Source organism: Tripterygium wilfordii, chromosome 22, assembly GCF_013401445.1.
Source record: "Tripterygium wilfordii isolate XIE 37 chromosome 22, ASM1340144v1, whole genome shotgun sequence".
Classification (NCBI taxonomy): Eukaryota; Viridiplantae; Streptophyta; class Magnoliopsida; order Celastrales; family Celastraceae; genus Tripterygium; species Tripterygium wilfordii.
The window spans coordinates 13,471,247-13,493,532 of NC_052253.1; the positions used below are offsets into that span (position 1 = coordinate 13,471,247).

At 37.0% G+C, this 22,286-nt stretch overlaps 3 protein-coding genes and 1 pseudogene across 11 annotated transcripts; 2 read left to right on the forward strand and 2 right to left on the reverse strand.

Annotated features, from left to right (window-relative positions):
• Positions 1 to 783: 783 nt before the first annotated feature.
• On the reverse strand, positions 784 to 6,590 carry LOC119991860 (WPP domain-interacting tail-anchored protein 2). Of its 4 annotated transcripts, XM_038838359.1 has the most exons (5): positions 6,327 to 6,590; positions 4,812 to 5,418; positions 3,577 to 4,700; positions 2,535 to 2,718; positions 784 to 1,045 (listed from the first exon to the last, which is right to left on the reverse strand). In XM_038838359.1, the coding sequence occupies exons 2-4, from the start codon at positions 5,341 to 5,343 to the stop codon at positions 2,566 to 2,568; spliced, it is 1,809 nt and encodes a 602-aa protein (XP_038694287.1). In that variant the 5' UTR covers positions 5,344 to 5,418; positions 6,327 to 6,590; the 3' UTR covers positions 784 to 1,045; positions 2,535 to 2,565. The 4 variants fall into 4 exon arrangements, with proteins under 4 accessions (XP_038694287.1, XP_038694285.1, XP_038694284.1 ...); XM_038838357.1 differs by lacking the exon at positions 784 to 1,045 and having other exon boundaries at positions 2,359 to 2,718; positions 4,812 to 5,366; XM_038838356.1 differs by lacking the exon at positions 784 to 1,045 and having other exon boundaries at positions 2,359 to 2,718.
• Positions 6,591 to 12,620: 6,030 nt separating this feature from the next.
• On the forward strand, positions 12,621 to 16,984 carry LOC119991302 (transcription factor bHLH49-like). 5 transcript variants are annotated; one of them, XR_005466202.1, is made up of 9 exons: positions 12,621 to 14,378; positions 14,471 to 14,698; positions 14,794 to 14,859; positions 14,977 to 15,045; positions 15,390 to 15,461; positions 15,561 to 15,764; positions 16,110 to 16,197; positions 16,288 to 16,511; positions 16,599 to 16,984. XR_005466202.1 is itself a non-coding variant. In XM_038837636.1 (8 exons), the coding sequence occupies exons 1-8, from the start codon at positions 13,485 to 13,487 to the stop codon at positions 16,326 to 16,328; spliced, it is 1,662 nt and encodes a 553-aa protein (XP_038693564.1). In that variant the 5' UTR covers positions 12,621 to 13,484; the 3' UTR covers positions 16,329 to 16,984. The 5 variants fall into 5 exon arrangements, 3 of the variants coding, with proteins under 3 accessions (XP_038693564.1, XP_038693566.1, XP_038693567.1); XR_005466203.1 differs by having other exon boundaries at positions 16,421 to 16,511; XM_038837636.1 differs by having other exon boundaries at positions 16,288 to 16,984.
• A 424-nt stretch (positions 16,985 to 17,408) lies between these two features.
• LOC119991578 lies at positions 17,409 to 18,903 on the forward strand (annotated as a pseudogene).
• Positions 18,904 to 19,466: 563 nt separating this feature from the next.
• LOC119991303 lies at positions 19,467 to 22,133 on the reverse strand. Of its 2 annotated transcripts, none has more exons than XM_038837641.1 (5): positions 21,759 to 22,133; positions 20,643 to 21,253; positions 20,313 to 20,406; positions 19,754 to 20,074; positions 19,467 to 19,664 (listed from the first exon to the last, which is right to left on the reverse strand). In XM_038837641.1, the coding sequence occupies exons 1-5, from the start codon at positions 21,909 to 21,911 to the stop codon at positions 19,638 to 19,640; spliced, it is 1,206 nt and encodes a 401-aa protein (XP_038693569.1). In that variant the 5' UTR covers positions 21,912 to 22,133; the 3' UTR covers positions 19,467 to 19,637. The 2 variants fall into 2 exon arrangements, with proteins under 2 accessions (XP_038693569.1, XP_038693568.1); XM_038837640.1 differs by having other exon boundaries at positions 20,313 to 20,421; positions 21,759 to 22,127.
• Positions 22,134 to 22,286: the final 153 nt, after the last annotated feature.

Below are 22,286 nucleotides of genomic sequence, written 5' to 3' on the forward strand. Positions count from 1 at the left end.
CAATCTGGGTATTCTTCGAGCCAAAACCATAGAGCACCCCATTTCTAACCATGTTGTGAGCTATTTTATAATTTTTATTGCAAAATCAGCATGTTTATCTTATTTTTGTTGTGCTTGCATTAATATTTTAGTGTGGGCGTAGGTTAATGTTTGATGGTTTGGGCTCATAAAGGAAAATTAAGATCCAATAGCCTTTAATTAGCTCCGCCTGCTCAGCCCAAATAAAGGGGCTTGGACAACTATACAATTCGATGGGCCAAGTTTGGTCACAATTGAAGGCCGGATTTTTTTTGTTTCAGGTGGGCCCTGCGAAAATGTAATTGAAGTCCAGCCCATCTTATCCCTACTAACTATCGTACTGACTACTGAGTGACTAAGTACTAACTACGGTTAGACAAACTACTTACCGGGCTATTTGGGCGGGCCTGGGCTTAGTGCAAAAACCCCATGAGCATTGACCACCAATGTTCTATATTCCGACCAAAATCAAATACGAAACCCCATGTGCATACTACAGCGAGGAAGAACGACCCCGATTCGACCACCTGAACCACTATAGTATTGCTAGTAAATTCATCGGGGGTGTGCTCTGCCTAATCCATCCCTTTGCAGGCCGGAAAAGCTACTGGAAACGGAGACGGAGAGAGATGGGAAGGAGAGAACTGAAGAAGTCTCTCATCTTAGTAGTTGGTCATGATCAAGGACTGAGATTAAAATATCCGTAAATAATAACTGAAAATAAACACACAAAGGGACTAATTATATAGGTTGCATAATATCATATGAGGCAAAAAAAGGCCTTAATTATTATTATTATTATTATTATTCAGGTTCCATAAAATTGAAGAAAGATTAATCATGAGTTAGCAGTGAGTACAGAAGCAGACGCCTTTAATACAACTCAATTTGCACTTGGGAGGACATAACCTGCCGCACCCAGCATGACTTGAACATTTTCCATTTTGATTTTCAGCACTCTCAGTCATCTGAGAAGATGGTGTTGCTTCTGCAGACACTGCAAGACCCCTCTTCAATGGTACTGCACCTGCATATATACAAAAAATATATATATATATATATATATATATAAAATTCTCTTTAGAGAGAGAGTGAGAGAGAGAGGGAGAGAGAGGGAGAGAGAGCTCTTAAACGGATGTCCGCGCCTGAGAATAATTCTATATATACACACACGTAACACATTCATTCCCATGTAATAATAATTACAGGCACTAATTAAAAAAAAAAAATAGGGACTAACATGATGCAATTAAAGCGAAGAGGATGAAGAGAGTGAATTTCATTGAAGCTCTCTCCATGGTGTATGAGTGTATTCAAGCACTACGAGTAATTAGTCTTTGATTGTTTGTTGAATCAATTTGTTGTCAAGTGTTGGTATTAATTTATAGTAATGGGAGAGAGAACCTTAATTAAGTGCTCTTTTGGCAATACAATTCATTAACTTATATAGATAATTAAGGAATATTAACAGATGTGGTAACTATATAAATTCTGAATATATGTACATAAGGTAACTATCTAAATGCATCATTACTCTCTCTCTCTCTCTCTCTCTCTCTCTCTCATATATATATATATATATATATATATATATATATATATATATAGAAAGTGAATTCAATGTAGTCAAAAATTTGATTTTGAGATTGTTGTCAGAATTAAAAGTATAAATCAATACAATAGAATTGTGTCTAGTGGAAAGTACAAAAAATAGTTAAAAAATAAATATCAAATTATATGTACAATGTTATATTCAATATCTCATTGTCAACAAAATTTCAATCCTCTTTCACTATTTTTTCTATGAGAATACTGACATTTTTTTTAATGAATATGAGCAACGGCGGATTCAGAAATTTCAGTCATTGCAGGCCTGATACATTGGTACATTGAGGGCCAGTGCTAGTTTAGTATTTTGTTAGCATATAATTATGCACAAAATCACTCGAATTTGATTATTGAGTTTTGCCAGTGTGATTTCTACGCTACTGGTTTGCGAAATGAATTGGTATTTTAAATTAATCACAATGTTAAGATGTTTGATTTAACATGTGTACATGCCATTAATTAGCAAACAATGCTATTTTTTTTAAAAAAAATAATTTGTTTCTCTTTTGTATTTTTCAGTTAAAACGCCAAGCCCCAGACCTGGGGCACCAATGCACCATCCATACTCATCCATTCTACCATGCATTCAAGAGTCGCCTTCCAGCAGACCCCTCATCAGTTATGCATTGAGGGGATTCCAGCGTTTTTTTTTTTTTTTTTTGTCTCAGTTATCCCAAATCCTTAGCATTTTTGTTGAATAAATTTCAAAAATAAGCTTTTGGTAGAAAGTAGTCGATGCGAAACACCATAACTTATTTCCTAATAAGCCATGAGAAGTTTCATTAATACAAAGAATAAGAGGAAGTACATCTTAAGGCACATTGATGGAGACATCTCATAGTGGATTTTTCAGACATTTTCAAATAGAATGCTTTTATGACAGATTAAAAGGAATCCCAAAGAAGTACCTGCCAGAGAACTTTTGGATATGGATATCATTCAAAAAGATTCCAATGTACAAGCCGCACCCATTGAATCATTTTCGGAATGCTGATGTTTTTCATTAGCATCTCCGCCTTTGGACAACAAGGTGTTGTTCGAATTTGATAACTTCTCGACCAATATCTTGTTCTCCCTTGCTAATGCATACAACTGCATGGAATGTTATCATCATAATCATCAAAGCTTTAATCTCAAAAAATTGGGGTCGGATACATAAAACCATAAGAGATGAAATCAACAACGTGAATTTTCCAACAACATCGATTTCAAACTACAACTACGCAGGAGTCGTGTTCTTGCTAGCCTGATATAATTGATCAGCTATGATTTCGACTCCTAAAACAACGAAAAAGTACTAAATAAACTGACAAGACTGCATAAATCATAATATCAGCATGCCGTGTCACTCTTAAAAAAATCAGTAGTTTTATTTTCCATCATCTCTGCTTACAAGTTACAATGACATTCAGAGAACACCAAGATATCAAAATGCACCCATTACCATGATAGCAGAAAAGCGAAACGTAAAGTTTATACAGCTCAAGAACAACAGAATCTGCATTACCAAGGACTGAGGGAGAGAACCAGGGGAAAGGCAAAAAGCATCCATTTTGCAAGGAACTTTGCTAGAGAATTGAAGGTCTAGCTCAGTATGTGCTGAATGTATATTAACATGTCTCATCTTATGGATCAACTGATTAAAATTTCAATTACTGATCAACATTCCTTTTATGTGATGATATGGGTTTGGACTGCTGTATGGTTTAGGACTGGTAGATTCATGTTTTCCTGAGCTGGTCAAATCATATCAACAGAGGACAGCTAGGGAAAAACTACAGCAAGCTTGGTCCCTAAGCATTTCAGTCATTTCCTTTTCAGCCTACATATAGAAGGGACTTTTTTTCCCTTAACATGACCCTCTCAGCACCTTAGTTTATAAATAGAATATTCAGTATGAACTTCCATCCCCTCGTATAGAAAAAAAAAAAACTGCAACAAAGTTAATACCTGCTTCTGGATGCGCTTCCTTTCAGTCGATAATTGCATGATTGTATCAGTGATAAGCCTGGACCTAAGGTCAATTACTTTTGCACTTGCAACCATTGTGTTGTTAGCTTGATCCAGAGATGTCTGCAAGCATTCCATTCTGGCATTGAGGAAACTTAGTTCTTTATTAAGTCCCGAGTTAGATTTGGATAATGTAACACACCGCTCTTCTGCACTCTCACCTTTTGAAACTTTTGATTTTAGGTCTTCAATCAAAGTTTCCATATCCCAAATTGCAGAATACAGCATATTTTGTTGCTCTTGACTTGCTTCAGAAGATGCCTTGGCCTGCTGTAGTTGGATTTCTGACTCCCTCAACTGCTTCTCAAGTAAGCTTACCTTTTTCACATTGCTATCATCACTACCTTTGAGAAAATTTATCTCTTCAGTGAGCTCTAAGTTTGTATCAGTTAACTGTGTTACTTTAGTTTCCGCACTTTCGGCCCTACTTTCTGCTTCATAAATGCTTTCTTTCAGCGTCTCGATTATATTTCCCATTTCGCACAGTTGCTCTTGACTTTCTTCATTGGAAGCACATGCATTTGTTAAATTGATCTCAGATTTTTTCAGTTGTTCCTCGAGTAATTTTACTCTTTTTCTCAAAGTAACCACTTCAGAATTCTGTACAATGTATTCTGTAATACGGTTTTCAAGCTTCCCTACAGTTGTTTCTTTGGATTTCAGCTGCTCCATGCAATCTTTGAGTCTAGCTTTTGACTCGGTTTCCCGTTGAATTGCACCATTAAGATTAAACTGGATGATCTGATTTTGGCCAACCAAATTCTTTGAGATCCCCATAAGCACCTCACCAAGATTATCACTTTCTAAAAACCTTCCCCACACCACTTCTGAAGCTTCTTCCATGAGTAAAGCGACCTGTTCCGTGTAGTGTAACTTCAAATTCAGCTGTTCTTCATTTTGCCTTAGTTCTGATAATTTCTTCTCAAGATCCTGCTCTCTTGCAAGAGACTTCTCCAGCATCCTGAGAAAATGCCTTAATTGCTCGGCTGTTTTGCTTTCAGAGTTTGCACCAACATTTGAAAGTTCACCATTGCCAAATGAATCTATTGCTTGGTCCTTTTTCCCTATTAACACAAATATCTCAAGAAATGTGAACAAAGTAGAAGTAAAAGAAATTCAATCGAGCATTTGCTTTCAAATTTTTTTTTATAGAAAGACAAATATATTTGACTTACATTTCTCATGCCTGAAAGGAGAAAAGGCCATCTGCAACTCGACTAACTGCATCTTCATCTCCGAGATCCTATTTTGAGACTGCTTCAATGATTCTTCAGAATAACTCAACTTCTCTTCTGTCATACTAATTTCTTTTATATGTCTGCATGAACATGTTTTACAGCGGGCATCAACGATCTCAGCTTGGAGCATATCCATGAAACTTTCAACCTCTCTAACCTCTGAATCTAAAATGCTAGACAAAAAATCAAATACCAATGCCTTCTCGATGGTGGTAGCTGTAATACAGCCATTTTCCGCTGCCATTACTTCAAAGTCCAATTCCCAAGACAAAAGATGCATCAGAAGTACATGCAAGTTTGCCAACTTCTCAGAAGAGTACGCTATGCCAAGGTCTATTCTGGCTATAACTTTAGTGGCATTTTCTATCTCTTGCATTTCCTGTCCACTGATTGAGACCCCTTCATAAACTCCATTAACCTCCAGATTGCCCGCACTTTTAGTATCTACAACATGGTCGTTTGTATCCATGGCTTGATTGTTTTCCTAGGGACCTTAGAAAGAAGACGAAAACATATCAAGCATTCCCAGCAAGGAGCTAATTATCTGTCAAGGGCAAGGACTAAGAGAAATTGACATGTGCAAATGAGTAAAGTAGTAAACTCAACCACAAGGCATCATGTTTTGGATTTACACGAGATATCATCGAGAATAGAGTGTCATAAGTGGAACAGCAAAATGTGAACAGCTACCAAGCATCAATTCCATCCAAAATGAAGAACTGAACAGTTAGAACCATGATTCACAACAAGTCAGTATCAGTTCTCAAAAAACAGTGTTGGCTATCGCATGCCAATCCAAATAGATGGGTTAAGCCATTCAGGTTGCTGTGCCCCAATCTAGCACAGAACAAGCAAAAGCGGGACAGGGAGATCCTATTGAACATTCCACAGCAAAAAATTAAAAGTAATATCTTTTACAACAGTAATGGATCACCCCCCTAAACACCAAATTGCCGACATGGAAAAATACCCAGAAAATTTTTGGACTAAATTCTGCACCTCCATGTCTCCTCAGTTGTGATTGAAAAACCATGGCATATTTTAATCGGTAGGATAGTATTCAAATCCCTCCAATGGAAGAACCATATTGCTGAAACAACAGCATTCCTAAAGTTTTATCCATTTGACAGAGACTAGTTCTGCTGAAATCTAAGCAACTCAAATCAATAGAGACTCAAAACCGCCCGAATTCACAATCAAATAACAAGTCCCAAGGGGTTGGCATTCCAAAATCAAGAAAGCACCAAACCATGCAAAATCCCCAACAAAATTCCCAGTTCAAGCATTCTTAATTCAAGCCCAAAGATCATAGAAACCACAAAAAAAGGACAATTAACACCCTCAATGAACATAGGGCGGATAATTCAGCTAAAGTTCATAACTAAACTCCATCTAAATCATAAGCAAGCTACAGTACAACAAAAATCGATCAAAGGGTCTAAAGCAGAGTACCTTTTTGAGAGAACTTCGATGGGTTTTATTGGGTTGCTGAAGAGACGACAAGATCTGCTTGCGAGAGAAGATTAAGAATTCTTCAGCAACCACTCATTCCATTTTCCTTGTTACCGTTGAATTTCCAACGATATAGGCTAGTGGAAGAGTCTAAAATAAGCCGTGGATAGTTTTTTAGTCAACAAGAATGGCAGGTGGTGATGGTTTAATGAAAGGATTGTGAGAAGCGCACGCTAGTTATCACCACCGTAGAGACCCGTTAGGTAGTTGAATTATTGAGGGTATGGCAGAAAAAGGCACAATAATAAAGGTACAAACCTTCCGCCACTTCAAAGCCAAAACAAATTAAAATATAACCAAACGTGGCCTGAAAGTTTGAACTGAAAAATACTACTTTCCTAAAATAATTATAAAAGTATTAAACAAAATAATATAGGATCCACTCAATCTTGGATTTCTTAAAGTGTACATAAATTAGAATCAACTCAATCATAATTGCATAGAAAATCCCTTTTAGACCGTTTAGTGGTCAATTTTTCTAGGGCAAATTGTATAAATTCGAAAAGTCTTGAATTCGATTCACACCGGAAGTAATTTTTTGTAGCCACTAAATAAGTTTTAGTCCAACTTAACTTGTCGTCAAGTGAAAAAAATTTATGTGTTCCTCATGACTCAAGTTTAGACCCATATTAGATTTTCAAAGAGCATGGTGTATTCTCGGTTATCCAAAAAAAAAAAAGATAATTACATAAAACAAAAGTTTTCAAGTCTAGGGACAAATTGTATAAACTTGGAATATCATGAGTTCGATTCTCACTTGTGCACGCCTAACAATCCAAGTTTACACTCATATCAAATATTCAAAGGACGTAGTGTGTTACCAAAAAAGAATAAGATAATTGAACAAAACAAAAGTATCCATTTGAAAAGATAAAAGCTACAAAGTAATAATAATTAACTAAAAAAATAAACGCTACTAAATAATAGCATGATGGGCTGGGCCTAACTTAGCAAGGCCCATAACATATGGTTTGGGCAAAAACTGCAAATGTTCGTAAAGTTCACTTAATTTTTCTCAGTTGTTAATAGGACCGACACTAATGATGAGCCTTAACAAAAGGTTTGGTGAGCAGTACAGTTGGGCGCTCCATTGGGCCCCAAGTTGGTGTTAGCCAACCTTTATGGCCCATCATCACAAAAGTCCAAATGTATAGGGTCTGGGCCCAGAGGGCCCTTAAAAGGAACAAGAAGCATTAGGCACTATCACACCAACCACCTCCTCAGTACCTTCTGTTTGGTTGATGGGGAAAAACATGGTCGTATACAAGGGACTAACTTTAATTGGTGCTACCCAAGCTTTGTCCATCACAAAATTTGTGGTCAAATATTATTGAGAGTGCGCTCTTTAATTTACCGCATAATCAGGTTTAAAAATGTGTAGAGTTTAGGGTTTAGGCAAAAGCCAACAAGCGAGCATACTACCAAGTAAAATTGGGCAGTGATATCAATCTCACATCGCCTAGGAGAGGAGGACGTTCAAGTCTCCCTGATGATGCGTTGGTAGTAAAAATTAACATTGCTAATTACTTCGCTGCATGTGGAGGAATCTTGGTGAATAATGGGAGTGCGGTGGACATCCTTTTCTATCAAGGATTCAAGGTTATAAATATCTTCGAAAGCCGCCTTAAGCTATCTAAAACTCCCCTATATGGTTTCACAGGGGTCCCCCACACTCTCGGTTGGTGTCATTTCTCTCCCCATCACCTTGGAAAATTATCCGAGGACCAAGATGTTTATGACGGATCTTCTGGTGGTCAACATCAAAGCCCCATACAACGCCATCATTAGCAGACCTCTCCTTCATAAGGCCTGACCTAAATATGATATTCTCTATTGACAAAGAAGTGGGAGAAGTGAAATGAGATCAAAAGTTAACCCGTCAAGTGTACTGGATGGAAGCGTCCAAAACAAATAATATTCACTAGACTCAAGGGGAGGGGGCTATTACAATGTAGAGAGTGTCTAGTAAACAACGGGGCCGCAGGGATTATTGTGTGGCACACAACAATGATGGTCGTGAGTCACTGTAAAGCCACCAAAGTATGTCTATTTCGTGACCCTTTTAAGGAATGTCCATGAAATTAGAACCACCTCTATTCATTCTCCCACTAACAATAAAGAACAACATTTTGATGTTTCATTCTAAGCCACTCACACCCTCCATGCAAGCCAGGATATTTGTAAGAAAAACATGATCTCTCTAGCTAGTTTTTATATTTACCTTAATGAGAAAGGCAATGCCTTTATGTTGTAAAGACAATGGAGGACTTTTCTCAAGATGGGTGTGTGTATATATATATATTCACGTAATTGCTTGTTTAGGTTTATAGAGCCATCAATGCACTTGAGATTGAGAGTGCATGTTTAACTAACTTGGTGCCTTGGTAAATTACTATGGTGGTTAGGTCACTTGGTGTTTATTGGATTCACTTATTAGGGTAATCACTCTTGAAATTTTTTGAATAGGTCAAATTTTGAATTCTCTCCATGCATAAAAAAAATAACTAATAATAAAAGTAAAAGGTAAATCTTTTCCAGTACTTAAGAACTAAAATTTAACTCTTCAAATTGAGGGGATCAGAACATATCTCACAACACGATTTTGAATTAGAAGAGAGATTTTAAAAATTACGGACTCACCTTGCAACTCAGAGGGTCTTGAAAGTGTAAAACCTACTCAGTGTATAAGTGAGATGGAAATATTGTAAAAATTCTACGATGGGGTAATGGGTTGAAATATTTTGGGTAGATTTTATGAAATGTTAGGACAATTTAGGTGATGGGGAATAAGATGCGTGACGACTAAAGCTACCATTCATCATAGGGATTAGGGAAGGTCATTTTTGCTTCAATTGGGGAAAAACTATTTAAGTGTGATGTAATTGACCTACCCATCAATGATTTAGACAACAAGATTCCTTTGTTTCAATTCCTAAATCCGTCTCTCTCTCTCGCTCCCTCCTTTCCTACCCACAACAACATATTTCTTCTCAATTTCAATTCTCTAAAACGTTTACTTAATACAATGAAAAAAACAAACATGATTACCATGCATGTTACCAATATATCAAGATGTTTGGACTTGTCTCAACAATCATTATTGCATCACAATCTCCCTCTTAGTTTCAAAAATGTTCATAATGGTCTCTCAATTGTCTCTACATGTGCTTAAAATCTCCCTTGGATTCTTTATCACAAAGATCTACCATCTATATATGTAATCATTACTAATTAACTTTTATTTTGAATAACCGATAACGACATCATATAGGTTTGTCATTTGTACATCCGATATGAGCCTAAATTCATGCAATCAGGCCCGCGTGTACATAAATTTTTCACCTGACGAAAAAATAAATTGGACAAAAATCCAACACATAGGCATAAGATATGTACTAATTAACCATTATTGCATGAACTCAATTACATCATGGCTATTTACAAATAAATCTAACCACCACCATTGCCAAGAAGGATGATTAATTACACTAGTAACTTAACATGGGTAAATGTTTTTGACACAAACTCTTTATGAGGGGACAAGGAGCTGGAACCAAATTGTCCCAAACCTATTAAGGAATCCACTACCTTGAATTAATTTGAACTTTCAAGGTACCCCATAAAAAGGATTCTCAGTTTTTTCAAGAAGCATCTTCTAATGACCAAAAAAGTTTGAGAGAAAAGTAATCCAAAAGAAAGCTTGAAAACTATCATTCAACAACGAAAAAACACAGCAACTACTTCCCTCATCATACAGCTTTGCAATCATATGTTTGCATAAATTTCACAAATTTTAAGCCTTGAATTTTATATATATGTGTGTGTGTATGTATGTATATGTATAGTCCTTGTATATATATATATGTGTGTGTATGTATGTATATGTATAGTCCTTGGTATACTCAATTGACATTAATTCCTCTTCTCTATCCATCTAGCCTTTCAAGATCATTGAATCTCAAGTGATGACACAATCTGTACCAGAAAATTTATGACCAAGTCAAACTGATTAGCTGTAAAAATCACTTTCAGAGCCAAATGATTTTGATCTTTCATGCTTTGAGTATAATATACGGCTTCAAGATTCGTACGTACCATATGAAAACAAATGCATATATATATAAAATTATGAATACTCAAAATCAACATGCTTTACTTTATCGTCATTTTAAGAGAGAGAGTAATCAACCACCTCGGTTATAATTTACACTCGAAAGATTTTGAATTCAATTTTTACTCAGAGTAATACTCTTATGGTTACTCGCTTTGTGCCATGGATTTCATAACCCGAGTTTACACTCATATCGAATATCCAAAGAACACACTTGTACGATAACGTTCTCAATTAAAAAAAAAAAAGAGTAATCATCAACAATACAGACGTTGATTCAAAAAAATTTAAATAAATTTAAAGCTGTGTTTAGGAGATCTCGAATCCTCAACTTTCACATACCATGTTTGCTTTGAATGAATAGGATTGATCTCTTCAAATTGCTTAGTTAATTTTAGCTTTCCCAAAAGCAGAGCCAATGCCAACCATGAACCAACTCTTACAATTCCATATAATAATATGTGTATATATATATATATATATATATATATGACACCAATCAATCAGCTTCCCACAATGGGGCAAACCATGACAGATGGCGCTTACCCATTTGCCATGTTCTTCATTATCCCTATAATCTAATTGGTGAAAATGTTACAAAGAATCTTATCCCATTTTTCTATGATAATAGATTGTTTTATTTTATTTTAATTATTTTGTTTGTCTTCTCCATTGTATAGTTATGGTCTTGGACCCCAAGTAGATTTTTTTTTAATTTATGGTTTTATGCAATGCACATAAATAATATTATAATATATACTTTAATTATATTTCTTATTACAATGAATTAAACATACAATTCATGGAAAATCTTTATTTGGATGTCCTTTCTATTGTAGCACACATGGTAAGACCAACCCTAATCAATACGAATCATGATTTTCACATCTTACAAAACCTTTTTTTCTCAAAAAACATAAGGGTAAGCAAAGATTTTGGATTTATATTTATATAATAAATTGTATGTGTGTGTATGAAGACCATTAATTATTTTTTGAACTTAGATCTTTGAGATTACAAGTCCCAAGGCCAACTAATAATGACATGAGAGGAAGAGAACAATGGTACAGTTTATCAACAGAATAAATTAGTAAAAAAATTTGCTGTAATTTTACATGATAATATTCTTATAATATTCATATATTATTAATGGATGATTTGTTTTTAATAAACCCAGCTCAAGCAAGCAGAAAAGTTCAAAAATTGGTGGGTCAACTCTTACTGAAACAGAAGATCCTAGCCATTAGATTTGATTAGGTTTAAAGGAGAATATTTGACAATCTGTCTCATGAAGGGTAATAAAAAAAAACTCGAACGACATTCAACAAAAAAAATACTATCACACTGGTTCAAGTACAAAATACCATCATTATTGCCTAATGTGTATTAGTCAAAGATTCATAGTGCGAGAAAAATGAATATACAAATTTAGGTCATGGCGAGATGAATTGTTTATCATTACGATAGGTATCAAGTGGAAATGCAATGATGTATGTACTAAATAAATGAGGCATCCTAAAGATCATGAAAAAAAATAAAATTAATGTGCCAAATTATAGAAAATATAAAATACTTAACAGCTAAATCTAATACTAAGACGGTTAAGATAATCCATCCACCATATTAAAAACAAAAAAATAGTGAATAATAACCAAAGAGATTGCAAATTGCGCTACTTTTATTGCTAATACCAAATCTTCCACAAGTACATATGGTTTAAGTCTCTCTCTTTGTTTTTGTGACCAAGTTATCGAGCTCCGAGGAACCATCCAGCATCATTCATCTTCAATCTAGAGATATAATAAGTTGAGCTATTGCTCCATTCTCTAATGAAGTTAGATTTTGAGTCCTTGACCAAACATACCATATTCATTAATTAAAGATTTTGAAGCTCACTTTTCAAGAGATTAATAAATAGGACAATACAGATTAAAAATAACAACAACAAAGCAAACACCTACTGAGAGTTGGCAACTGGCAAATCCTTATAAAAATAAAGATTAAAAATCAAGGTAAAGTTAAAGTAAAATTCAAAGCAAGTGACAAAAATGTATAATTTTAACAAAAAAAATACTATAAAGTTGTGAAAAAGCTTGGGAGAGGTGCTTTTAATATAATTTACAGTGGCAGTGGCGGTGGTTAATCATCAAGGCTCTCTTTTTGATGCAAGCGTGGGTATAAAGGCAGGACCTTTGCAATTGCAAAGCCTTTCATTTCTCTCTTATATACAAGATTTCTTGTTCTCTTAACATCCAAAAATCTGTAGAGTTCGTGGGTTTGGCAGAATTTATAGCAGAGTCTCTGAGGTGAAAAGCTGGAGGGTTTTGAACAGAGCAGAGTCCAAGTTCAATAAATTTGTGTTGTTTTCTGAGTGAAAAGGGGCTTGAATGGAGGACAGAGTACTAAAAGTAGCACAGAATCTCAAATGGGTATCTTTTTCTGGCCACTTTTAGGTGGGTTTCTCTCACTTTATCTTTCTTTATGGGAGGTGGGTTCTGCTAGCTCTGACTAGGGTTTTGAATGGAGTATTTATAGTACTGAAATCAATGCTCTTTGTTTAGTTAATTGGCTGCTTCTCTTAAGACTTTCTCAAAGCTCTTCTTCGAGCCTTTTTTTTTTCCTGAACTTCCTTTGTCCTCTGTTTCCTGAACTTCCTTTGTCCTCTGGGGCGGCCTTCCTTTATGCAATTTTGGTACTTTACGCTCAGTTTGGTAGCTTTGGAAACGGTGGCAATTATCATTGTTTGATCTTCGTGTTCACGTTTTACTACTTGGGCGCCTTTTGATTTTCCCCTCCATTTGGGTGTTTGGGGTTTTCCATTGTTGGCTTATCTAATTGGGGAATTATCCTTTTTTTATGCGATGTTCTCCTCTGAAGGTTCAATTCAATTTACTATGGCTGTGTAGAAAATTCTTCTACTTGTTTGTTCGGTAGAGTCCTGAGAGTTACTGATTATTGGCTAATTTTGACATTACTGCGAAGGAAAGATGGATGGGAGTGATAATGATAAGTTGGGGCTAGAGAAGAGGAATGATAATCCTACAAACTATCAGTCACCTAATTTGCCCTCTGACTGGCGATTCGATGGCGCTAATCTTTCAAATACATCTATGGATTTAGTTCCCACTGATAATCCCATGTCAGTCTGCAGAGAAGATGTTATTGGACCTTCCTGTTCCTCTGCTTCATTGCCAGATTCATTTGGGCAAACCCTTTGGGGGCATCCTACCTTCTCACAAAATCTGGGATTCTGTGACATTAATGCTGACCAATCAAATTCAATGGGAACTAGAAAAGCGGGTCATGCCACTTTTAGAAGTGGTGGTGATGGAACACTAGTTATGGATTGGAACCCGCAGAGTTCGATGTTGAGAGGGGGCATTTTCCTACCAAATGCTCCCGGGATGCTCCCGCAAAGCTTGTCTCAGTTTCCTGCTGATTCTGCATTTATTGAGCGTGCTGCCAGGTTTTCCTGTTTCAATGGTGGGAATTTTAGTGATATGGTGAACCCTTTTGGCATTCCAAATTCTATGGGTGTCTATTCTCGGGGCGGGGGGTTGATGCAAGGACCGCTAGAGGTTTTATCAGGTGGTGGGTTAAAATCAGTATCTTCTAATGTGAGTGAAGCTCCCAAGGACATTTCTTTATCTGTTAACTACGGTACTCCTGAGGGGAGTCCACTCAAGAATGATGGAAGAAGTGAAAGCCTGGTTAGATCCCATGACGAAGCAAAACAAGGTGTTGCTGGATCAGGTAATGATTCTGATGATGCTGAATTCAGTGGTCAAGGTGGTCAAGAGGAGTCAACAATGTTGGAGGGTGCAGCTGGAGAAGCATCTGCTAAGGGAATCAGCTCAAGGAAGAAGAAAAGAAATTGGCAGGTGGAAACTATGTTTTGTAATTTTTTGGTAATCTTGAAACATCCTTTAGATCTTGCTATCCACTTTTTCTTCTTGTTTTATTTGGGTGGTAGGATATGGAGCTTGATCAAGCCAGGGGAGTTCAACAAAATCTTGAAACTGCAAAGGGTAACTCCGAAATTCAACAGAAGGGAGACCCAAATCCCACTTTAACTAGCAGTAAGACTGCTGGAAAAAATGGTAAACAGGGATCTCAAACCTCAGATCCACCTAAAGAGGAATATATCCATATTAGAGCTCGAAGAGGCCAAGCTACAAATAGCCACAGCCTTGCGGAAAGAGTAAGTACTATAAGTACTATATGGTTACTGTGGTAAAATTGGAGAATGCCTTTTGTCTTGGCATAAATGTGAGGATTAATTGGTTTTGACTACAGGTAAGAAGGGAAAAGATAAGTGAGAGGATGAAATTTCTTCAAGACCTTGTACCTGGTTGCAGCAAGGTTAGTTTGTGAGAATTCATAGCTTAGGGAGTAAATTTAGCTGAGTTTGCTGCATAATCGACATTACTTGGCTTGTGTTTGTAATTCATATCACGAGAATTAATTTGATCATTTTAGGTCACTGGCAAGGCAGTGATGCTGGATGAAATTATCAACTATGTGCAATCACTGCAGAGGCAAGTTGAGGTATAGGACTATGGTTCTTTTTTTTCTCTTCTTTTAAGCATTTGTGATTCTTGACTACATTTTGCAATAGGCCATTTTGGTATTGTTGGGAGAAAATTTTTTCCCCAATTGTGGCTCATCAGCATGAGCTGTGTAAAATTTTACATTTGTATCTTCAAACGAAGGTTTTAACGTCACCACATGCAAGCATGGCCTTTCTCATGTAGGCTTGGCTTTAATGCAAGACTCTTTAACAGAAGGGACTTACTGTTTGGTTACATTTTTAACTCGTATTATTGTTCAGCATGCTTAGATGCACTTTTGATTTGCTAATATTCATGCGATTAACTTTTCTCGTTTCCCAGTTTTTGTCTATGAAACTTGCAACTGTGAATCCAAGACTGGAGTTTAATGTAGAAGGGCTTCTGGCCAAGGACGTAAGAGATTCTGCCCGAAGATTTTGATGAATTGCAAATTAACTTGCATGTTTTATATGAGTTCCTTCTGACCTGCTGAAATATGTTCTACATGTTCAGCAGATCCTTCACTCACGAGCTGGTCCTTCTTCGACATTAGGGTGTTCTCTAGATATGCAAATGTCTTATCCTCCTCTACATCCATCTCAACCAGGGCTTATTCAATCTGCTCTCCATGGCATGGGGAGTCCTTCTGACATACTAAGGAGAACCATCAATTCCCAATCGACATCCATGACTGGAGCACTAAAGGAGTCCAGTCAGGTATTTCTTTTTGTATTCTGAATTGATAAATAGATCATACATGATTCTCACGTATTCGCTAATTTCAAAATTTTAGATAATTGACAAAAAATTGAACTAATATGATGGCTTAAAGGGATGAGTTACAAAGTCTATAGAACTTGAAGTTCTATGAATATGTAGAAATTTAATAGTTGGCCGATTTATGTATAATTGGCGTATTTATGTATTTTCATTGTGTTGTTGGAAGACATAATGATACTGGTCAAAATTTTGGAATGTTGTAGATCATTTGTTTCTTCTCGATCTTCTCAAGTTATTACTTGTTATGATTCACCTTTTCCATTTTCATACATTTGACAACAGCTACCCAATGTATGGGATGATGAGCTCCACAATGTTGTTCAGATGGGTTTGGCAGCCAGTGCTCCTTCAGATAGCCAAGATGTAAATGGTACGACTTGTTGAATTTCCCTCTATTGACCGTTTTCTGTAGCATGAGCCAAGTGCTGTTCTGATAACTTTTTGTCTTCTGCATTCACAGGGGATTTATCATCATCTAGCCATATGAAAATTGAACTATGATCGTTCCTTTTGCTCTCAATCTGATACTGCATTCATTGCAGCCACCCTTGTTCAGCTTACTATCTTATTCATGATGTTCTTTCTTTTGGTAGTTGAGGCTACACAAACATGCACGCCCATCTTCATGAATTGAGCACTTACTATAAACAGAATGGAGCCCATCCTCCACATATAATATGTGAGGTAAGTTCTGCGTACATCTTGCTTGTACAGGAGTTGTTGACCTCTACCTGAAGCAAACTTTCTGAATGTCATGGATTGGGCGAACAGCCAGGATTCTCAGATATATGCAGCTACAACAACCTCTATGTCTTTTTGTTTGAGTATCGAAGACTAAAGCCCTCATGGCAGTAAATTTCTCCCATATTCTGGAGCTAGAATGTATAGAGTAGGATGCAGTGATATCACGCATTATCGGAGGTCATGCATCACATTTGCTACCGATGTGTTATGTGATTTCCAGAGATGTCGCCGGGAATCATCACCGTGGTTTTGTAACGATTATTTGCTGATGTTTTGGTCACCGATACCTTAACTATAGAACTGGTGTTACTGAATTGTTATTAATGTATAACTGAACTTAGGCTCTGATGTGCAGAGCCATATTTGAAGCAACCAACTCTTTATTTGACAATTACAGGACTACCTTTAGCGTTTATCCTATGTTGAAATGTAAATAGCCCAACCTGAGATTCTATAAAAATGGTGGTTCTTAACTTTCAAGTTGATTACTTGTAGTGACTTTCTTGCTGGACTAGGGTTTCTACTTCTAATCCTGTGGACCGTGCCAATAGAAAGAGCAACCTGTCATGTCCGAAGATGGGAGTTTTTATCTGTCGTTAGCATGGTGTGAACTTTTCTGGTCGTTCGAGTTTTTACTCACTCAAATGTTGTTATGGTGACTTGAGATTTACGTTCATTCAAATGTCTAAAACATGCTAGTTGTATGGTTTTTAGGTTTAAAAAAAAGTGAGACCCGACTCACAAGTCCAATTCAGTGAAGGTACTTCTATAACGTATTTGTTGCTTCCCGCGCAGATGCAACGCAATGTCTTCGACTTCTTTAACTGCTACTGATCCTTATTCAAACTCAGCTTTGAACCCCGGAACCAAATCCAATTGAAAAAACTCCATCCTGTAATAAAGTCCACAAACAACCCAGAAACATTTCTCTTCAACGATCTTATGAATTGCTACAGTGAACTAGGCAACCTAAACTATGCACGCTACATGTTCGACGAAACTCCCCGACCAAATCCGTTCTCTAAGAACACAATCCTCTCCTCATATTCGAAATATGGCCGGCCCTCAGAAATGCAGGATCTCTTCGACCGCATTTCAAATCAAGATGGGGTTTCTTGAAGCTCACTAATTTCTGGATATACAAGTCGTGGTTGAGTGGTTCATTTGTTAGTGTGGTTGACTTATAATCTGATGTTGAGGAATGGAATTGTGACATGTTGGGGCATATTTGTTTGTGGGTTGTCATTTGGTAAACATGTATTCCAAAGCAGGATTATTGTCTGTTGCATAGAAAGTTTTTGATGAGATTCAGAGAAGAATCTGCTCATGTATGTAATACAATGATTGATGGGCTTTTTCGGTTTGGGATAGCTGAAGATACAGTGAGGTTGTTTAGTTGCATTAATGAAAAAGATCATGGATAACAATGATTACAAGACTTAAAAATAATGGTTTGGAGGCAGAAGCTATTGATTTATTCAGAGAGATGAGGATGGAAGGGCTGGCTATGGGGGACTTGTGGCCTTGGAATCAGGGAAGCAAATTCATGCATTTATATTTAGGACTGATCATAAGGACAATGTTTTCATCGGTAGTGCCCTTGTTGACAAGTATCGTAAATGTAGAAGCATGAGAAATGCTGAAGCAGTTTTCAAGGAAAATGACAGACAAAAATGTTGTGTCCTGGACTGCAATCTGCAATGCTGGTGGGTTATGGCCTATTCTTGATCACTACACTTGCATGATTGACCTTCTCAGTTGGGCTGGAAGGTTAGAAGAAGCAAAAACTTTTATTAACAAGGTGCTTTTCCATCTCGATGCGATTGGTTGGGTCACCTTGCTGAGCTCATGCAGAGTTTACGTTAACATGTGAATTGGGAAATGGGCAGCTGAGTCTCTCATAGAATTAGAACCCTATAACTCTGGATGCTATATCTTACCCTCAGGCATCAGTGCTGCGAAAGGAGAGTGGGGTCATGTTACGTAGCCCGGATGAGCAGAACAATGAGGGATAAAAGAGTGAGAAAGGAACCTGGTTTCAGTTGGATCAAATATAAGAGTAGAGTACACAATATCTTAGCAGACAATAGCTTAAGTCCGTTTTCAGATCTGATATGTGCTGAGCTTGAAAAACTAAACCTCAAAATGCTAGAGGAGGCTATGTGCCAGACATGAGTTCCGTTCTTCATGATGTTGGAGAGTCAGAGAAGATAAAGATGCTTAACCACCATAGTGAGAAGCTTGCGATCGCCTTTGGGTGATATTTATTCTTAGTAGTTAGTATTCTTGTCCAAAATTTACCTTACTTTGAATCAGTAATTGTTTTAGCTGCTGCTCGCATTACAACATACATGATGCACACTGATCAATTTCGTTGATTTCCATCAAGTTTCTTTTCCTCCTGAGAATTCTGTTTTCTTTATTTTCATGGAGTTCCTTGTTATTTTTGGTCTTATGGGATTATTACATTCTTTGTAGTTCTCAATGCAACATGGTTTTTTTTGGCTCTATTTTGTCAAGTGAAGCTTATGAGTTTACTTCCCCCTTTCTCAACCAGATCTGCAAGACATTAGATAGAAGTTTGTAACACATTCTTCAAGCTTGATTCAGAGTGTCCGACAGTCTTGTTTGCTGATGAAATTTTCTTTATGATTGTTGAAGTTAAGTATTTCTGTCATAATTATCTTCATTCGGTTGATCATTGAGTAGCTATTTGTGAATCTGATAAAAATTGCATATCTTTCTTACGTATTCCTGTCCAAAATTTACATTGAATCAATAATTGTTTTAGCTGTTGTTCACATTACAACAGACATAAAGCACACTGATCAATTTCCTTGATTTTCATCAAGTTTCTTTTCCTCCTGAGAATTCTGTTATGTTTGCTATAGACCATTTTATACACAAATATATATATATATTTATTTATTTATTTAACAAGCCATGCTGTAACAACAAAACCATAGAAGTTATTCCTTACATTCTGATCGCAAATAAAATATCTTCAAGTGAATATGAAACTCATGGATGAAAATTTTCATTGTGTTCCTCTGAAGATTTGATGGATTACTCCCCTATACTTGGCAGCTTGCTCTGTGTCAGGATGTAGAGAAGGTAGTTAGGGTAAGATGATTGCTGAAGAACATACTCAGTTAAGGACAGGAGAAGCTTATAAGAAGTACCTGCAGTTGAGTACAGATTTCTATTACTTCAGCTAGTGGAGCCCAATCACCAAAATTCCTTTCAATGAACTGGTAAGCAACGCCACTCTTTCCTCTGCCAACTATAAAAAGTCCACCCTTTATTTCACCTTCTCCTTTGAAGTTTTGATCGATTCCCAAAGCTTTTGCACGCTTGTAATTCGCAATTGCTCGTGGGTTGAAAACGAATCCTGATAGGAACTTGTCCTTTAGCAATTTCCCACCCCCAAGAGCTTTGAAGAATTCCATACCCCTATCAAAGAGCACAGCACCTCCCCAATAACGGGGCCAGAAATCTTTCACCTGCAATGTCACTTTAGCATGTTAGACAAAGAAGTATTAGTTTTTTTTTTGATAACCGAGGAACCACCCAGTCCAACATGCCCTTCAAACAACTGAGTGGGTGTAAACCTCGGATCTCCAGGGTATCCTGCACCACACTGGGGACAAGTAAGACTGAGCCGAAACTCATTTGGGTAGAGGCCCAGAAGTGAGAGAAATATTAGTTGAACTAATGGGAAGCTGAAGTTCATCTGAGTACCTCAGACTCTATATGCTCGTGAAGAACTGCAAATAGTTGAACTCCCAGTGCTTCAAATATGGGCTTTTTCGCATACAACTGGTGAGCTTCGGCTCTGCACATGATGCACCTGTCTCAATTTAAGAATACGTGAGGACCAATGCATCAATTCAAACATTCAAAATGAACTATTCTTGAAGATAGAGTTATCAGCATTCTTTGAGATTGCTAGACATTTAGGTTTTATCTATGAGCTATATTAGAATACTTTATATATTCTTTGCAGCAGAAGTAGAGTAACAAAATCAACATGCCATGTGCAGAATGCAGATGCATAGTTTCAATATTTACCCAGGACGTCTGATGCAGACAAGCACGGCTGGCTGATCTCGCCACAGTTCTGACGCTTTCATTGGAGGTGTCTTGTTTTTCACCAGACGTTCCAACCCAATCTTATACGTGGGAGTTAGCTTCTGAATGGAAATGTTTTCAATATCAGCGTAGGGAGAAACTTTGTCAATTACTGGAGGAGGTTGTACACAGCCACATGCTCGTGGCTCAGCTGGCGCTGCAGCAACGATGCCTTTGAAGATGTATCCATCTTTAATCTTAAAAGAAGCCAATGAACTCTCAATTGTCTTATCATTATTCATACTATCACTTCTTGATGGAAGATTTGTTGTTGTTCGCATCTGTCTAGAGTTGGCAGACATAAAACTCCTAGATATGCTGTTATTTGCAGATGGGGTGCTGGTTAATTTACTTGCAGGTGAAGGATCTTCACATTCACCAATTCTGTCGATGAAACGAGCAATATGGCCTCTCTTCATACCGAACTGGGATGACAGGTCCTTGGTGCTTAAGTTAAGCAGCTCTGGAACACATTTCCCCGAGGCTTCCAGCTTATCGCCATATTGGATCAGAGCGCGATCATGCAGGTATGACCTAATCTCCATTGCAATCTACATTTAAACAAAGTCAGAGGAGTCTGGTTACTTTGTTATTCAACCCAATAAGCTAACTTGTTGGTTTGGGGCATTTCACATTATTTATACCATATTCTAACACTCCCCTCATGTGTGGGTTGGACAATCCTGACGGCCCAACACTTGCACAACAAAGCAACCAATTCAGTTCGACGTGACCTCTACTCTTTATTGGGTTTGGCATAACACAATCCACAAGTGCAGGGGAGTATTAAGACTTAAGTCTCACATCGATTTGACATAATCAAACCCGAATGATTTTTAAGCAAAGTCCAAATCCTTATACATCATTTATATCATATTCTAACAAAAATCTTCTCCATATTGAGAAAATCAAGTTTGTGTTTTGATTAGTATTCTGTGGTTAAAGATCAAGACAGTGCATGTTCAATATTAATGCACAGAACGTGGAAGAAATTTATCTGATTACATGCTTAGCAAAGGAAGCTGGAAAACAAAAAACTTTTTTTGGGGAACCAACCTTTTGTTGTGTTGTCATATTGATTGCATCCATATCTTCTGAGTTCATAACCTTCAAGGTTGGAACATCGTCCCAGCCTTCTTCTAATAGCTTCGGTAGCAGTTCTCTTAGAGCTCCATTTCCAACAAAATCCTCCATGGAGAAAGAACCCATTTTCTTCTACACCAGAGAATGGACCCAATGAATGATGCTTGTAGCAGAATGAGCCTGAGAGGATGTTTTAATCAGTTGACCTTCTTTGGAGGGAGTTATTAATCAGTCGTAGTTTTGAAGTTGAAAAGGATGTTTATATATGTTATTAACAGAGAGAACAGTTGGCGAGTTTAGGTGCAATGGCCGGCAAGACAGAACATTTTTTATTGTTATGTAAGATGTCGAGGGAGTAAGCAGATAGAGACAACAAGCGACTGCAATTTTTTTGTATCCATCGTCCAATGGCCGCCAACTTTGACTTTGTTCATCATATCTCCATTTTATGTTGTTTGGTCAATTCTTGTTCCAGTTTATTCACAATGCTTCTTGAGTCCG

Bases quoted from the DNA above. Each gene is read 5' to 3' on its own strand.
- LOC119991860 (XM_038838359.1), bottom strand. From the start codon at position 5,343: ATGGATACAAACGACCATGTTGTAGATACTAAAAGTGCGGGCAATCTG. The intron at 4,701-4,811 runs GTAAGTCAAATA...TTGTGTTAATAG, and splicing joins TCCTTTCAGGCATGAGAAAT to GGAAAAAGGACCAAGCAATA. The intron at 2,719-3,576 runs GTATTAACTTTG...CATTCCATGCAG, and splicing joins GGAAGCGCATCCAGAAGCAG to TTGTATGCATTAGCAAGGGA.
- LOC119991302 (XM_038837636.1), top strand. From the start codon at position 13,485: ATGGATGGGAGTGATAATGATAAGTTGGGGCTAGAGAAGAGGAATGAT. The intron at 14,860-14,976 runs GTTAGTTTGTGA...TGATCATTTTAG, and splicing joins TTGTACCTGGTTGCAGCAAG to GTCACTGGCAAGGCAGTGAT. The intron at 15,462-15,560 runs GTAAGAGATTCT...CTACATGTTCAG, and splicing joins AAGGGCTTCTGGCCAAGGAC to CAGATCCTTCACTCACGAGC.
- LOC119991303 (XM_038837640.1), bottom strand. From the start codon at position 21,911: ATGGGTTCTTTCTCCATGGAGGATTTTGTTGGAAATGGAGCTCTAAGA. The intron at 21,254-21,758 runs GTTGGTTCCCCA...GTTTAAATGTAG, and splicing joins ATATGACAACACAACAAAAG to ATTGCAATGGAGATTAGGTC. The intron at 20,075-20,312 runs GTACTCAGATGA...GTGACATTGCAG, and splicing joins ACGAGCATATAGAGTCTGAG to GTGAAAGATTTCTGGCCCCG.